Below are 16,942 nucleotides of genomic sequence, written 5' to 3' on the forward strand. Positions count from 1 at the left end.
TGAGCCTGTGCCCAATTCATTCCTTCCCTCCCTGGGGAAGAGGAACTACACAGGCTTGTGTGCCACAAGTGCATGCAGGAACACACACACACACACGCACATGCCCGCACATGCACACACAAGACCTTATCCCTCTTCTGCATACGTACACACACTTGTAGGTACAGGCACATTCTTTTCCATACTCACATGGGCGCACACAGGCGCACACAGGCGCACACGGGCACACTCCACAGTTGTCTGCACCGTGCATTCGTATGTGCATACACTGTCACTCCCACACTCACCTAGCATGCTCACTCACTCTCACACGGAGAGCCCTCACTCAGCTACACACACTGTCCCCTGCACACCCCTAGCCCCTGCTCTCAGGTCTCCCTGGACCACGTGAGCAGCTGTGGGGGAGGAGCAGTCTGGCCCCGCCTCCCCCCCCCCCCCGGCCCCCGGGGATGAGGGAGAGGATGCTGGCATCCAGCGCTGGGGACCAGGCTGCAGCTTTACCCCAGAGGTGGTGGTGGCCGCTCACAGGACCGTCCGGCCATCTGGCTGTGAGCCCTGGCTTTTGAAAGATTTATGCCACCCTGAACTTGACTCTGGGGGTGGTGAGAGTAGTGGGGAGGGAGGAGCCACCCCCTGGGAGGGGAAGCTGGAAGTGCCCGGCCAGAGGCCCCACAGCCTGCTGGGAGATGGACTATTACTACTGCCCCAGTCTGCTGAAGCTGCTGCGGTACCTGTGGGTGAGTGTGGGCGCAGGAGTCTGCCGCTCTGCCGCTCAGTCGCTCAGTCGTCTGCCTTTCTCCTGGCTAACAGCAACTGTGGGAGGAGGAACATTGGTGGTGGACAGCTTGGGTGGGAGAGCAGGCTAGGAGGGACAGCCCTAGTCCTGAGCTGGGACTGTAGCCTACACGGTTGTTCTCCTGGGCAAGCAGCAAAAGCAGGACAGACCTCGTGGGTCCTTCAGAAAGCATGCTTCGCTGCCGTTCCTCGGCTCTGCTGCCTTCTGTAGCTTTATTTTCCTTTCCCCAAAACTTGACAAAACTGAAGCCCAAACCAACTCCCTCTCTGTGTATACTGGAGGAAAAGTTCCCTGAGAGGGATGTGGGAGCTCGGCTAGGGTGCCCTCCTGCGAGGGCTCTGTGGAGTATTTCCAAACCTTGTTTTGACTGAGACAGATCTGTGTGTCCTGGACAGCTTGCTTGTCTTCTCTCTCTAGTGTGCTCTCTCTTCCTTGGTGGGATTGAGGAGACACAGTGACGGTGGCTCTGTGAACAGAAAAACTTACCAGGGAATTGTCACAGCGTCGGGGCTTTCTAGAACTTTTGCTACTGAGTTCAGAATACCCATAAAGGAAAGTTTAGGAAATGTTATTTCCCCCTCTGAATGTTTGCAAATACTTGAGACACTTGCCACACAGAATTTTCCCGAGCTTCTAAAACACAGCTCCAGGAAGCCTTGTCCGCCTGGACCTCAGAGCCAGCATCGTCGTCTTCTAAAGCCCAAGGAGCATCCAGAGAACAGGAGACCTTCCCAGTCCCGGGTGCCCGGGATCACTGGGAAACAAGCTCTCTCTTAATAAACAAAAGCACCACTTATTGGTTTATTTTCATTATTTTTTTTATTGCAAAAGTAGGATGTAGATGTATTAGAAAGTTCAGAATAACCCCAAAGAGCCTAAAGAGAGAGGGGGACTGTTGGCATCTGTGTTTTTTGTTTGGTTGTTTTTTAGACAGAGTTTCATTCTGTAGCCCAGGTTGGCCTGGAACTCTCAGCTGTCTTCCTGCCTCAGCCCCCAAATACTGGGGTTACAGGCATGCACCACGATGTCCTACTTAGTATATTTTGAAGTCTGCAGTTCATGGGGTCCTGACAGCTTCCTGGTTTTTGGCTGTGTCTTGGTGCCAGGACATTAATGTGACTAAGAGACAGTACCCACTTCCCAGGAATGTGGGAACAGGTGCCACGCTCATCGGCAGATAGCGTGGTCATTTGTTCATTCAAGACACCTGGCAGCACACATGCACAGGGCCCTGACTTTGGGGACGTCTGGACTGTGTTGGCGAGTGGTGGAGCGTGGTACTGTGACAGACAACGGTCTTTTGAGATGTGGGGTCCAACAGAGTCCGCAAGAAAGCTGCGCCCCGGAGGATCTGAGAATGAGTCGGAGGGTGTGTTCTGGGCGGAAGGAACAGTGCGTATTAACACCAGTAGACATGGATGTTCGAGAGTGCATGGCAAGTTCCCCAGCAGGGGCAGGCATTCACTCAGTCTGGCCTGTGCGAGACAGACAGACAGACAGAGTCTCAGCCCCTCACTAGGCTGTGCACATTGTGACCTCTGCTTCTCTCCTGAACCAGAAGGGGGTGGGACAAGGCAGTTTAGGTCTTTTCTAGGTGTGGCATGGTGAGGCTGTACTCACTTGCTTCCTGTGGGTGACAGGGCCTTACTGCTAGCTCCTGGCCATGGAAATCACCCTACGGTGTCTTTGTTCTGCCAAGTTACTAGACTCGGGCATGGCCCAGGTGTCTGAGACCATGGCTTAGGATCAGCCCTCTGCCTGCAGAGGGCTGGACACTCTCACTGTGGCCTCTGTGGGAAGTATGGGAATGTGAGACCCACAGGCTGCTACAGCTGTGGCTGTGGCTTCCTCATCTGCAGAGCGGGGACACACACCACCTTCAACTTCCTCATCACGATTCCCCCAGGTCACTCAGCGACTACTGGGGCTTCTGTTTTTTAGGAAACTACTGTTGGGTTCAAAGTGGCTGTCAATCTAGACTGCATGGGGGAGCTAAGTGGTGTGGGGTGCTCCTCCTGCCTTCCATCAGGGCTCTACATGGCTGCTGTCAGCCTGGGCCCTTTGACATCTCCCCATTTCTATATCCTAATTCAGTCTCCTGGTCACCACCCTCCCCTCTCCTGCCTCTGTATTTGACTGTTTTTTTCCTTTTTTAGATTGCACCTGTTAGTGAGGTCATGCAATATGTAGTCTAGTCCAGTGTCAGCCGCATTCAACCACAGTGTCCTAAGTGCCGAAGGGCGTGTAGTATTCTGTTGTGCAAGTGTGCATGTGTGTACAGTGCAGCCTGCTATCCTTGCTGTGTCTGCTTGGATTGCATCCCTGTCTCATCTGGCCTGTCATGGATCCGTCTGGAGCGTGGATGTCATGTGCATGCCCAGAGCGGGGATTGCTACTCTGCTCTGATCTCCGTGTTGTTCTGGAGCACGTCTGTGTTCTGGAGCACGTCTGTGTGTTCTGGAGCATGTCTGTGTTCACAGAGGAGACATCAGAGGAAGCTCCAGGGTGCCCTTCTTCTGAGTCCCTGGAAGCCCACAGAGAACCAGAAGTTAGGGACTGCAGGGCTGGCTCAGTGTTTCAGAACACTGGCTGCTCTCACAGAAGGTCCGCATGGCCACTCACTACTATATGTAAGTCCAGTTCTAGAGGATCCAGCACCCTCTTCTGGCCTCCTTGGGCACAGTTTAGGTCTTTTCTAGGTGTGGCATGGTGAGGCTGTACTCCCTTGCTTCCTGTGGGTGACGGTGCACAGACACACATGCAGGCAAACCACTAATACACATAAAATAAATCAAGTAGGAATGAGGTCTTGGAAGACAGCTCAGCTGGCTTGTCTAGCATGAAGGTAGCCCTGGGTTCCATCCCCAGCACTACTCAAACCAAGCGTGGTGACATACCCCAGTGATCTCAGCACTCAGAAGGTAAGACAGGAGGATTAGGACTTCAAGGTTATTCTTGGGTACATAACAACTTAGAGACCTGCCTGAGCTACGTGGCACAACTCTCTCTAGCAACGAGAGACAGAAAGCAGGGAATCTGCGTGAAGTCATTGCCGGTAAACCCCAAACTGAATTCTGAACTCTGAGAGGCCAATCTTGCCCTCTTGGGGATGCTTGATAGTCTGTTTGGAGATATTTTTGGTTGTCTTAACTGGGGGTGGGAACTGGTGCTGCTGGTATGTCGTGGATAGAGGCAAAGGGTGCTTTCTGATGCCAAAGGAGGTGGGGTGGCCTCCACAGCTCCCTTAGCACCGCCAAGAGCAGTTGTGGCCAACAAATCCAGGGAGATGGGGAGGACCATGGGGAAGACATATGGGCAGCTGAAGGGAGGATCATGGGGAGGACAGATAGGCAGCTGAGGGGAGGACCACGGAGAAGACTGATGGACAGCTGAGGGGAGGACCACAGGGGAGGATGAATGGGCACTATGGGAGAGGACAGATGGGCAGCTGAAGGGAGGACCATGGGGAGGACTGATGGGCAGCTGAGGGGGAGGACTGATAGGCAGCTGAGGGGAGGACCATTGGGGAGGGCAGATGGGCAGCTGGGGGGGAGCACCACAGGGGAGGATGAATGGGTAGCTGAGGGGGAGGACTGATGGGCAGCTGAGGGGAGGATCGTGAGGAGGATAAATGGGCAGCTGAGGGGAGGACAGTGGGGAGGGCTGCTCCATTCAAAGGGTCTGTTTCCCCATGACCTCTGTCTTTCTCTAGTAAGATCCATCTCAGAACCCAGTCTGTACTATCTTATGTGGGATCCCACAGGGCCTCACGATTGCCCACCAACCAGGTCAGTCTTGGTTCCTCACACTTGTGTGTGCTCACTGACATGGGGTAGGGGTCATGGCAGCTGCTCATGTCTTTAAAATGCTTCTCAGGTTGATCTGGAGCATGGGCCTGTCATCCCTGCCTCTCAGGAGGCTGAGGCAGGAGAATCAAAAGTTCAAGGCCCGCTGGGGCCACACAGTGAGTTCAAGGCCAGAATTGGAATCTTGGTTTCTATCTCAGAAATAAGAAAGGATAGGAAGAGAGTTGGGGTTTAGCTCAGGGAAGCACTCCTGCCCAGCATCCATGAGGCCCATGTCCGTCCTCGGTTCTGCAAACGTCCCAGCCCGTAAGCATAGTATCCAGTGGCTGTGCTCCTTCCTGCCACTGGCCTTAATTAATTGGCCATCCCCTCCTGCTTGGGCAGTACTTTGTTCTCAGATGTGCCCGGTAGCCCGCTAGCCTCAGCCTGGGTCTCACTCCTGAGTTATTCTCAGTGTTACTCAGTCCTTCTTAGGCCTGGGTCAAGCAAGGGTGGCTGCAGCAGGCCTCTGCAAAGGGGCCACTTGTGGGCTGTCGGGCTGTCAGTAGCTTCCTGTCTACAGCCTGGTCTTGCACACAACTCTGGGGGCAGGTGAGCCCCCACCCCCACTTCTGGGCCTGCCCTGCATCATCTGGGAAGTGGGAGGAGATTGAGTTTCTGTTATGTGTCATTAGTAACCCGAGCTGGTGGCTTCCTCTGCTGGGGCTGTTTGGAGTCACTTAATCTTGTTGATGAGATAAGCAAAGCAGACAGACCCTCCTAGGGCCCATGGGCCTGCCACTGGGCATCCAGCTGGAAGCTGCACCATTGCCATTTTATTGAGCCCTTACAAAGCTGCCTGGCATAAACCATGTGGGTCTTGTGGGCAGCTCATCCCTTAGTCACGCTAACCCTCTGAGTAGATCTCAGCACTCCCTTCATTTCTCAGTGGGGAAACAGAAGCCAGTGAGGTTTGGTGTCTTATTCAAGCTCCTCCCGCCCCCCACCAGCTGGGGCATGTCAGAGATAGTGAAGCCAGGTACCCCTTGTCCAGTTTTAACTGCTGGATCTGAATGGGAACACGGAGGCCACCAGGGTTGAGGTGACTTGCCTGCCATCCACTGGCAAAGCCCACACAGGGCTTTGGGAGGAAGAAGTCCTGCCTGCAGTGTGCTCCAGTGCTTGCTGCGCACAGGGTGACTTAGACAGGTCACACAACTTGAGTCAGCAAATGTAGGGCTGGTCGGGATAAGGGGTTGGCTTTATTTAGGGATCAGGTGTGTCCAGGTGTGCTTTGGAAGAACGAACTCATCCTCATCTCCTACCCCTGTGCTGAGGCCGGGGGATGGCCCTTAGTGACTCTCAGCTTTCTTAAAGTCAGGAAGCTGCAGGTTGCTGCAGGGTGGGAGCCCCGACAGTAGGAACACAGCATAAGGCAGGGAGACCGCAACAGCCAGTGGCACGGGGCTGTGTGTAGCCCCAGGGGCTCACTGTCTGTGGGGGACTGGAGCCCAGCTCCCTGGGGGCTCGCTGTCTGTGGGGGACTGGAGCCGAGCTGCCTGGGGGCTCGCTGTCTGTGGGGGACTGGAGCTGAGCTCCCTGGGGGCTCGCTGTCTGTGGGGGACTGGAGCCCAGCTGCCCAGGGGCTCGCTGTCTGTGGGGGACTGGAGTCAAGCTGCCCAGGGGCTCGCTGTCTGTGGGGGACTGGAGCCCAGCTGCCTAGTTCCCACTGTGGTGGCTGTGCTTCCTCCATCACATTCCACTCCACCAGCAGAGCTTGTTTTTGATGGAAAAAATGTCTAAATACGGCTGGCTTGGCTGTCCGCCTCCCATGCACTCTTGCAGAGTGTTTGCTTAGCTATTCCCTCTGCGGCCTATGGGTTCTCCCTGATGACATCGGTAATAACAGCCATGAAAGGGTGTGCAAAACCGTCCTGCCCCAGGGCCTCCACATGTGCCTCAGTGCTCACAGCAACCCTAAAGGTGTCCATATTGTTAGTATTATTGCAAGTGGGGAAACTGAGGCCGTGGGAGGTCCAGTAGCTGGGATTTGAGTGGGGGAGGTGTAAAGATGACTGTTTGGTGGCTATGCGCTTCCACCAAGCGGGAAGGTCTGCGGCAGGTCACCTCCAGCGTGACTCACGGAACACAGTGGGCGCTGTCTGAGGCTGCTGGCTGCTGGCCATGAGCTTGAGCTGTAGGTGGACAAGGGCTGCTTGGCTCTTGCTGCCCACTGCGGAAGCTGTTGCTGCTTCTGCCGTGGCTCTGGTTGTGGTCTGGGCCCTAGTTTGGTTTTGCTCACTGATGTCTGTGGCTGAAATGGAAGAGTTGTCTGTTTCCAGCCGTAGACTTGAGGTGACGTTTAGGCCACGGGACATGAGTCCCTGGAGTTACAGGCGGACTAGAGCTGTGGGAGCCTGCTAGGGGTTTGCGGCTGGGTCTCGGGTTTCTGCTCCTGGCGGGTTCTCTTCCTTCTGGAGCACAGGGCCTTCGCGACCTCTGTAGTTTGGAAACCCAGTTTCACCATCTGTAGATGGGAATAACGTAGCAACTTCCTCTCCGAGCACCCTAAGGAGCTGGCGAGGTGGCACAAACAAGGCCTTCTACCTAGTCAGTGCTGGGGAAACGTTAGCAGTCCATGCTGGCACAAGGCAGTGACGGTGCTGTTGTCATTCCTGGAGGCCACCCTGTACTGTGTGTGTGGGCTCCGTCAGTGAGTGAGACGGCCCACCTCAGCCAGTGGGTAGTTGAGCCAGCACACAGTGACTGAGACACAGAACTCGAGGTAGTGTGTCAGGAGCTGGGGTGTGCTGTGGAAAGGAAGGCAGAAGGCGGGAAACACAGCAAGGACTGACGGGGCTCCGCTGGGGAGACCTCCTGAGAGGGTATGAGGGGAAGAAGAAGACAGGGCCAGGCTGGGAGGAAAGGAAGCCGCACAAAGGGCCTGAGATCAGACCTGTTTAAAAAGAAAGACTAAGGCAGAGTGAGTGAGGGGAGAGAGTCAGCAGAAGAGATCCGGGGGAATGAGGTCGAGGTCACCGGAGCCTCAGGGGAGAACACTTTGAACTGGACGGTCAGTCCAGTTTGGGCTTCCAGGAATCTCTGGATGCCATGCAAGGGGGAGGCACGAGGAGCGGCTTGTGTTTGACCAGGCTTTAAGTAAAAGCCATGGGCCCTGTTCTGAGGCTCTCCACCCCTCACGTCCTTCCCACTGTGTGCAGTTCTAGGAAGAGGTACCCAGAATTCTTTAATGAGGTCAGATCTGCCAGCTGCTGTAGTCTGTGTTGAATCCCTCCTGGATCTCCATGGCAGTCCCTCATCCATTTTGCTCGAATGATTGACATGCTGGGATTCAGCTCTCCCAGGGCTCCGGCCCCCAGTGTATCCCCAGCTGTACCCCTAGCCCACGTCCCAGACTTTGCCTCAACCATGATGTGACCCCTCTCCTGCCTGTTGTCCTCAGCATGTCACAGAGTCCTTACTTTATAGAAAGATGGAAACGGACCCTGGGATGCTGGTGGCCCCCAAGCCTGAAGAGCCACCTCCTGGCCCTCAGAGGGACACTGCGGTTCACCACGACGTTGGAGGCTTTGTGCTAATGTGCCACGGGAGCTCTGCTCTCACGTGAAGTCTCCCAGTCACGGCCCCAACATGTCAGTCTTATGGTCCTCCAAGTTGCTTATGTGGACAGAATACTTCTGGGAAGCTGGAGAAGGATACAGTTGCTGTGTGACCCTTAGCAATTGCTTGCCCTCTCTGAGTCTGAAGGACTGGACTGAATTCTCCTCAAAGCCTCTTCCTGTGCACACAGGAAATTCCAGGGCTCCAGTAAACAGGGAGGGGAGTTGTGGGCACAGTGTCCCGGGTTCAAGTTCATGTCTCCCTCCTGCTCGCAGTCCTGCCAAGTGGCTCTGTGTCTTTCAGCCTGCAGATGAGAAATTTCCTCTCACCATAGAGATCAGCAGAGGGAAGAGCTGGCACACAGTAGGTGCTCAAGAAACCAGAGCCGCTGCTGTCTCTCCATCCCCTAGGCTTCATGTTTAAATCCACTTGGCTGGAGTCTCTACCCGCTGCTCCTTTGGCTGAGCGATTCCCAGGTTGGTCAGTAGAGGGCGCCCTGGGCCTGACAAGCTGCTGCCTGTAAGCAAGCCTTGGCTGAGCTTTTCACAGGCTATGGTAGGCTCTCAGTGGATCACACTTGAACGCCCCGCCCCATAGGCCTGCTCTACAGATGAGGAGCAATGCAGGAGTGTCCTCAGGCAACATCAGCGGTTGGCGTTCAAACTGAGTCTTCTAGTGTCAGGACAGGTGAGAAGTTGCCTTTGAGGCTGGGAATGTGGCTCAGGTGGAGTGTTTGCTTAGCATGTAGGAGGCCTAGGGTTCCAATCCCACTGCATAAACCAGGTGTGATGGGGGTGATGGAGGCAGAAGGATCAGAAAGTTCCAGGTCATCTGTGGCTATGTGGTAAGCTCCAGGCCAGCACGGACCATCTTAGACTGGCCTCAAACAAAAAGCTGCACCTATTCTGAGCATGCATGGACCCCTCTGCTTGCTGTTAGATTCCAGCAATACTGAGTGACAGTTGATCATAGTCGCTAGAGGCTGGCCATCGAAGGGCCGCAATGGATGTGTTGTACAAGCAGAACTTTTGTATCAGGGACATGGGGACTCTTGGGGAGCACTGGTGTCTGTGACATGTCCCTGTGAATCCCAGGAGCTGACTTTGAGGTGTGGGGTATAAGAGCTGGAGGGACTTTGCAAATGCTGGGGTGTTAAGGGGCCACACCGGTGCTGGGACAGCAAAGCTGGCTTCCGACAGCAGCAGGGGAGGCTTGTTGCAGCCGGTGGTGGCCATTCTGCCCCGTGTTTACCCCTGAGGAGCAAAGGGGACACCTGGAGCTAGCTGCCATAGGGGTCCCGAGCTGAGAGGACCAATGATTGTCATATCCAGAAGCAGGAAGGATCTTAGCCAGGAGGAGCATGCCCCTGCCCCAGCAAGGATGCTAGGGTCCTGCCCTGTCTCTGTACCAGTCCAGTCTCTGCCTTCCCTGGCCCAGCATCTCCTTTTCTGAGAGGCCATCTGTCCACCGTTCACTGGCCCAGCAGCTGGCTAACTGTGCAAGTACCGAGTGTCTTCTCTAGGCTGGGCCTATGCTGAGTTTCCAGGCCTGGAAAGGAAGGGAGAGTAATGGGGGGGCGGGACCATAGGGCATGGGGACAAAACAGTTCCTAAGGGGATATGGAGGGAGTCTCTGTGTCCGTCCTTGTGATTGGTGCCTGGAGACTACAATTTAAATACGTCAGAGTAAACATTTGTCTTTCTTGGGGCAGATGTGAAGGTGTCAGAAGTTTGATTTGAGTTGTTTCTGCTCAGTGAGTTCTCTTGCAGAGGCAGATGGAGGCTTCTAGAGCTGGGGGAGATGGAGAACGCGCAGGGTCCAGGGGTGCAACTGGGGGCGGAATTGCTTCCAACAGGCAGTATAGCAGGATCATGGTGACAGCGGCGGTCTGTGCATTTCCAGATAGCTGGGGACACCCATTGCCTGAGTGGACACTAGTGTGTTGTGTTGTGTACTCATGCCGACACGTCACACCGGACTCCATAACTACACACAATATGTGGCAGTCCAGACAGAATAAGGACATGCTCGATGACTCCGTCGGGTAAAGGTGCTTGCTGCCAGACCCGAGTTCTGTCCCTGGAATGCACGTGGTGGGAGAAGAGACTGAGTTTGACCTCTGACCTCCACATGTGCGCAGATAGATAAATGCAGAAAAGAACTTTAAGCAGAAACAGAAGAAATGCCCTGCAGGAAGACCTGATGCTTTCTGCCAATGTTGTCTCCTTGTGGGAGGCAGCTGCTGTGTATTGAAGTGGCTTTGTTAACACAAGGCGCTGCCGTCCTTGTGTGCTCTGGTGAGACGTCACCTCCGGGAAGCAATCCTCCTTCTCTAATGACTGGAAGAGTTGCTGGACTGTAGCCTGTCAGAGTCCCAGGTGAGCAAGCATGGAGAAGCCTGGCTTAGGCTAGGCCCTGCCTGCCCCGCAAGGTTCTGAGTACCGGAAGACTCCGCCCCATGGCGGTTCTGGGACCAAATTGAAGATCAAGGTGCTGGGAAGCTTTTGTCCCTGGCTCACAGAGGCCTCGTCTCACTGTGGCCTCGCAGAGCCTTCCCTGTGAGCTTCTGTGACACCTGAGTCCCCGCTTTGTGCAGCTCAGGCAGACCCTCTCACCAGGTGCAGTGGCCTGAGCACGTGACCCAGTGCTTGGGAAGTGGAGGCGGGAAGATCGGTGCCACTGAAGGCCCTGAACTACATGAGCACCCACCCCCAGTCTCTGAGATACCACTTGGATCAACTGGTCACATCTGTCCTCTTAAGTAGGGTGTCCTTGTGGGAGAAATAGGTTCTGGAAAATGAAGTGGCTTCCTTGACCCTTTCTCCACCCTTTGTTTACAGGGAGAGCTGAATGGGCAGAAAGGCCTTGTGCCCTCCAACTTCTTGGAAGAAGTGCCTGACGATGTGGAGGTCCACCTTTCTGATGCTCCATCCCACTACTCCCAGGACCCACCCATGCGCTCCAAGGCCAAAAGGGTAAGCCAGCCCCCTTAGCCTGCCTGCCTGCCTCTTCCCCTCTCTGCGGTCTGGCGCAATCTTTGCATTGCTGCTTTCATGACTTGGTTCCCACCAGCATCTGCCCTGATTTTGTTCCCCTCTCCTTCTTTGGCCATTGTGCCCGCAAGTGCTTAGCTCCAACTTGTATGTTGGTGTCCCACAGAAGGACCCTTTGGTTTCAGTCAGTCAGAGGCCTTCCTTGGCCTCTACAATAGGTGCACAGTTCAGCTGACAGAGAGTGAGGTTTGGGGACCCAAATGCCACTGGCCACCCCCTTAGGGCTTAGATGGCAGGGCTTCTGCAGCGTAGCACGCCTGCCTGAGACTGCATTCTCTTGAGTGTCTCATCTTCACATTTCGCCATCACTGCGAGTTCTTATCTGTTGTATTTTATGTATATGTTTTTATCTCTTCGCTCATCTGCTTGGACATAGAAGAAGAGTGTTCATTTCACACCCTAATCAGGCATGTAGCCTTCACGTAATTGAGCAACCGAAGACACCTTAGAGAGATACCGACTTAAGCTACCCTAAGCGGACAGCGTGGTAGTCTTAAGACTTCAATGTGGGCTTAAAGAAAGAGAAAGAGAGAGAAAAGAAATATGTCTCAAAAAAACCCATTGGACCTAAAGTATTATAGGCTATCTCACCTGGTCTCAGTTGCCCAGCAACTGAATTCATAGTGAAACGAATCATCTTGAACAATCATTTTTAAATATGTCCATTGAGAATACGGGAAAGGCCAACCTTGGGAACATATTTCTTAAAGCCGTTTGTTTACACAGAGTGCGCCAGCGTGTACTCAAAAGGAAAGCTGCCCGTTGCATTGTTAGCCACCCTCGGGAAAAGCACAACCCGATCCACGTGTTTACTGTGAGCAAGCTTGACTCACACTAACAGCCAAAACTTTAATCCCAGGTCAAGCCCTGAAGGGCAGCCTTGGCTCTGGGCGTGCCAAAGCTGGCCGGAACACCCAGCTGCAGCACCTTGGCCTTAGGAGCAGGTGTTCCCTCTCCTCAAAGCACAATTGTTCAGAGCTCATGGAGGTGAGAGAGAGGTGCTGGCCTACCAATGCGATACTGTCTCCCGACGTAGCAGTTCCTGAGACTGCACTAGCTGGTCCCGTGGTATCTTCAGGTGTGCTTTGAGGTGCGCCCTAGGTGTTATCCATTAGAGTTAGACCTTGATTTTCAATCCAAGCAAGCTTGGGGCCCCCTTGCCTTGCATGGTGTATGCGCCCACTGAGTGGCCAGCTCTCACTTGCCTAGTTCTGCCCTGGGGAGTTTAGAGAACCAGAGGCCTGGCAATTACTGGCCATGCTCAGGTGTGTGCCTAGCTGCAGAATGAAGTTAAATTGGCACTCTATGTCCCTTAATCAAATTCCATCCCTTCAAAACACTGTTGGTTAGCTTTTTTCCCCACCTAATAGTCTTTCAAAGCCCACCACGTGCTGGGGAAAACATACCTCTCTTTGGAAACCGTGAGAAGAAGGGCCTCTGAGCTTCCTTAGATTGCAATTAAGGTTCATTTCAGTTTTTTTTCTTTCAAACAGTGTGCCATTCCCAAACTTTCTGTAGGATTCTAACTGACCCAAGGGCTCACTCCACCATGGCAGGGTCTTATCTACCCACCTAGTTCACGATCCATCCAAATTCCCATTGAGAGCTTTTGCTTTACAATGATTGATGGGTACTCGGCCACCTTGCCTATCCATCTGATTGACAATAACTTCCCCTGCTTTTAGTCTGAATTTTCAGAGTAAATTATGACCTGGCTTTCTTTGCCAAAGCGATGGCCACCCTGTCTCCCAAGACACAGACAGCGAAAGCCCATCGAGGCCAGCCTCTCTCTCAGAGGGGGCTTGGGAGCGGGCGTGTACTTCTCATGGCATACTTTATTTTTTTAATTGCTTGCTTAATTTATTTTTTTCAGATCTTTTTATTGTTTATTTATTTATTAAAGATTTCTGCCTTCTCCCCGTCACCACCTCCCATTTCCCTCCCCCTCCCCCATCAAGTCCCCCTCCCTCATCATCCCTAAGAGTAATCCGGGTTCCCTGCCCTGTGGGAAGTCCAAGGACCAGCCACCTCCATCCAGGTCTAGTAAGGTGAGCATCCAAACTGCCTAAGCTCCCACAAAGCCAGTACGTGCAGTAGGATCAAAAACCCATTGCCATTGTTCTTGAGTTCTCAGTAGTCCTCATTGTCCATTATGTTCAGCAAGTCCGGTTTTATCCCATGTTTCTTCTTTCAATTTTTAAAGTATGCCAGATCATGAGCAGGAGACAGAGCACGAGCAAGGAACTTAGGACCGCGAGGGGTGCACCCACACACTGAGACAATGGGGATGTTCTATCAGGAACTCACCAAGGCCAGCTGGCCTGGGTCTGAAAAAGCATGGGATAAAACCGGACTTGCTGAACATGGCATACTTTAAAAATTGAAAGAAGAAACGAACCACCACCCTTTCCCCTGGCTGGCGGGAGATGGGGCAGTACGCGTTACCGAGTGAATTGTTGTTGGCACTGACACACCCAATAAAACTGTCGCAATGTACCTACTAGGTTCCTCCCGAGGGTTCAGGGACAGCAAGGAGAGCTCCATCCCCCACAGCCCATCTCCATTCGGGGTCACCTACGTCATCTATGGGTTCTGGTAGTCCTGGGAGAGGCAGGGAAATGTCCTCGAAAAAGAAAAAAGGGCTGCTCTCCAGAGGCAAGAAACTGCTGAAAAGGCTGGGTGCGGTGAAGTGACCCGTGAGCCTCCGGACAATTCCAAATCCATGTCACTTGCTTTAATTCCAAACTAGGGCTTTCATGACTCCCAAAACCCAACCTTGACCCCCCCACCCCCACAGCAGTAGAGAGATGCACACTTATACTACCATCCACGAAATACCATTGGAGAGATCAGGGAGGGGCTGCATTGTGGTCCCCTCCTTCTCCACTCCCAAGGTTCTATCCCAGGTCTGTGGTGGGAGGTGGGAGGGACACTGGCTGAGCAGCAGGGGAGGGAGGGCTCTCTGCAGCACCCCCTACCTGCAGTTCCAGCCGGCACACACTTGACATCAGCCCAGCTGAGACCATGGGGCTCTGCGTTCAGCATGACACCTGGCCTGGGTGAGGGTTGTGGCTTTCTGCACAGTACTTAAATAGAAGTTGCCTTCCTTGATCTGTGAGGAAGACGTGTTTAACTCACAGAGACACATCAAAAGGAGCAAAAATCTCATCTCTGCATGTCACACCCTCTTCTCAGGGACAGCAACTTCATGGTGGCAGACATGTTGCCCAGGTCCTAGTGTGCTCCCCACTGATCTCAAGGCGGACCCTGAGAGTGTGCACCTTAAAAACAATGTTGTTCCCAAGAATACAACCACTCAATATCTAATTCAGACTCATTACAGTGACTGGGTGTTTAAAGACACCTGGCACACCCCAAATACACACCAACTACTTACAAACACCGATGCACACACATGCAAACAGCCAGAGCAACAGAGACAAATGTGGACATACAAACGCATACATACGAACACAAACACACAAATGCATAAATACAAACACACAAGGCCCCTGCACAACCACACACCTGTATGCATATTTGTGTATGTGTTTGGTTTTTTATGCATTTTTCTATATACATGTATTTATGATTTGGGTGTGTATGCATACATTATATGTATGCAAGTATGTGCATACTTGTATGTTGGTATTTGTATATATGTGTTTACATGGGTGTTAATGTGTGTACACACAAGTTTGTGCATGTCTGTCTACATGTCTGTCATTGAATACCTATGTGTACAGTGTTATAAACATTTCTTTTGGTAACTAGAACAGTGATTCTCAACCTGTGGGTCTTGACCTCTTTGGGGGTCAAATAACCCTTTCATAGGGGTCACATATTAGACAGCCTGCATATCAGGTATTTACATTACAATTCACAACAGTAGCAAAATTGCAGTTATAAAGTAATAACAAAAATGATGTTATGGTTAGGAGTCAGTACAACATGAGGAACTGTATTAAAGGGTCTCAGCATTAGGAAGGTTGAGAGCCACTGCTTTAGAGGATGATTTTAAGATATCACCTGTTCTTTAGTTTTATGGGGAAAATTGAGGCCATCCTGAGACTGCTGTCATACTTGGGTGACTCTGCCCTGCTTCCTTCTAGCTATCGAGCAGAGTTGTGATCAGGACGAGAGTGGGAACTGAACGTCAATGGACCTGCGGATACGAAGGACCCAGGTCAGCCTTCCAGCCTCAGTTAGATTGAGGCGATGTGGAAGAACAGCATCTCCCTTTGTCCAAATCCAAAGCAATTCCATTTGTTTATTGTGCTGGGAATTGAATCTGGTGCCCTGCATGTGCTCAGCAAGAGCTCTGTCATTGAGCCACATCTGAGCCTAGCTGTTGCATCTTTTTGTCATGTCTGCCCTCCCTCACTGTCTGTCTGCACATGGGTTGCATCTCTTCACTGTGAAATGACACCTCAGAAACCCACACAGTCTGTGCTGCAGAGCAGGGGACCAGCTGAATCATCTGGATGTTAGTGGTTTGGTCTTAATTGTTTGGGGGTTTATGGTTGAGACCTGGGAAGTTCAGTGCTGTGTGAACAAGCCTGCCAGCTCAAGGCAGTCCATGTGCCTGCCAGCTGGATTCAGCTTCCCATAATGCTCACCTCCAGAAGTCAGCTGACTGCTGTAGGCCCCAGATTATTTGTTGGTGGCATTTTGTTTTGTTTTTTTGAGACATAGTCTCACTATGTAGTCCTAGTTGGCCTGGAGCTCACTGTGTAGACCAGGCTGACCTTAAACGCAGAGATCTGCCTGCCTCTCCCTCCTGAGTGCTGGGATTATAGGTGTGTGTTATTACGGCCTGGTGACCTCAGGTCATACAGCTTCCATTGCTGCTTTTGCTCTTATTTTCTACTGAAAAAGAGTAACGGTCTGAGCTTTCCAGTCATAGGTTTTACCTCTTACAAAGGAAGGAATGACTCTCATACACTAACACCGTGTTTTCCATGTTCTAGCACTCGGTGCTGTCACGGAAATTTGTGGACGTCATGACAGAATACAACGAAGCGCAAATCCTGTTTCGGGAGCGAAGCAAAGGCCGCGTCCAGCGCCAGCTAGAGATCAGTGAGTAGGGAGAGTGTGGCAGACACTCTTCAAGGATCCTTCACACCTTCAGCTGCACCATAAACCGGAAACCCTTTTCTAATGCCTGGGCCTAGTGTCAGCCAGATGTGTTCAGAGTTGGGGGTGGGGAGCCGGTGCTGAGTTGCTCATAGCTGCTGGCGCTTGTACATCAGTCACATATGCAAAGCTTGAGGCGCTTCTGTATGCTGCAGCCCCTCCTGCCTGGCTGGGAGATGACCTCCATGTGTTTGTCACATGCCACCTTCAGGCTAGCTGCTTCTGTCCTGAAGCCTGTGGTGAACCTGTAGGAGAGGCACGGCTACTCCTCTGTAATACCAGGGTGGGTTTGTGACACATTGCGGTCACATTTCCGCCACATTAGCCTGCCCAGGAAGGGATCTTAGAAAGGGCAGGGAAACTCTGTGGATGAGGCTAATGGCTCAGTCAGAGCTTAGTGATCCCTTAGTTGACGATCCCTGGCTGCGTCCCACGCTGCATCCTCAGTGCAGTTCCCATTGCCCCTCAGCTGGGAGGACCACCACAGACAATGAGCTGGAGGAGATGCTGGAGAGCGGGAAGCCGTCCATCTTCATCTCGGATGTGAGTGC

General features: G+C 52.7%; 1 protein-coding gene across 1 annotated transcript in view; it reads left to right on the forward strand.

The window, feature by feature from the left end:
* LOC130871426 (uncharacterized protein KIAA1671-like) overlaps positions 1-16,942 on the forward strand; it is a 98,693-nt gene that overhangs the window by 61,666 nt on the left and 20,085 nt on the right. The window contains exons 7-9 of the mRNA XM_057764760.1: positions 11,043-11,177; positions 16,226-16,334; positions 16,861-16,934. Coding sequence (XP_057620743.1) covers positions 11,043-11,177; positions 16,226-16,334; positions 16,861-16,934 — 318 coding nt within the window. The remainder of the gene's footprint in view (positions 1-11,042; positions 11,178-16,225; positions 16,335-16,860; positions 16,935-16,942) is intronic.

This window comes from Chionomys nivalis, chromosome 3 (genome assembly GCF_950005125.1).
Source record: "Chionomys nivalis chromosome 3, mChiNiv1.1, whole genome shotgun sequence".
Classification (NCBI taxonomy): Eukaryota; Metazoa; Chordata; class Mammalia; order Rodentia; family Cricetidae; genus Chionomys; species Chionomys nivalis.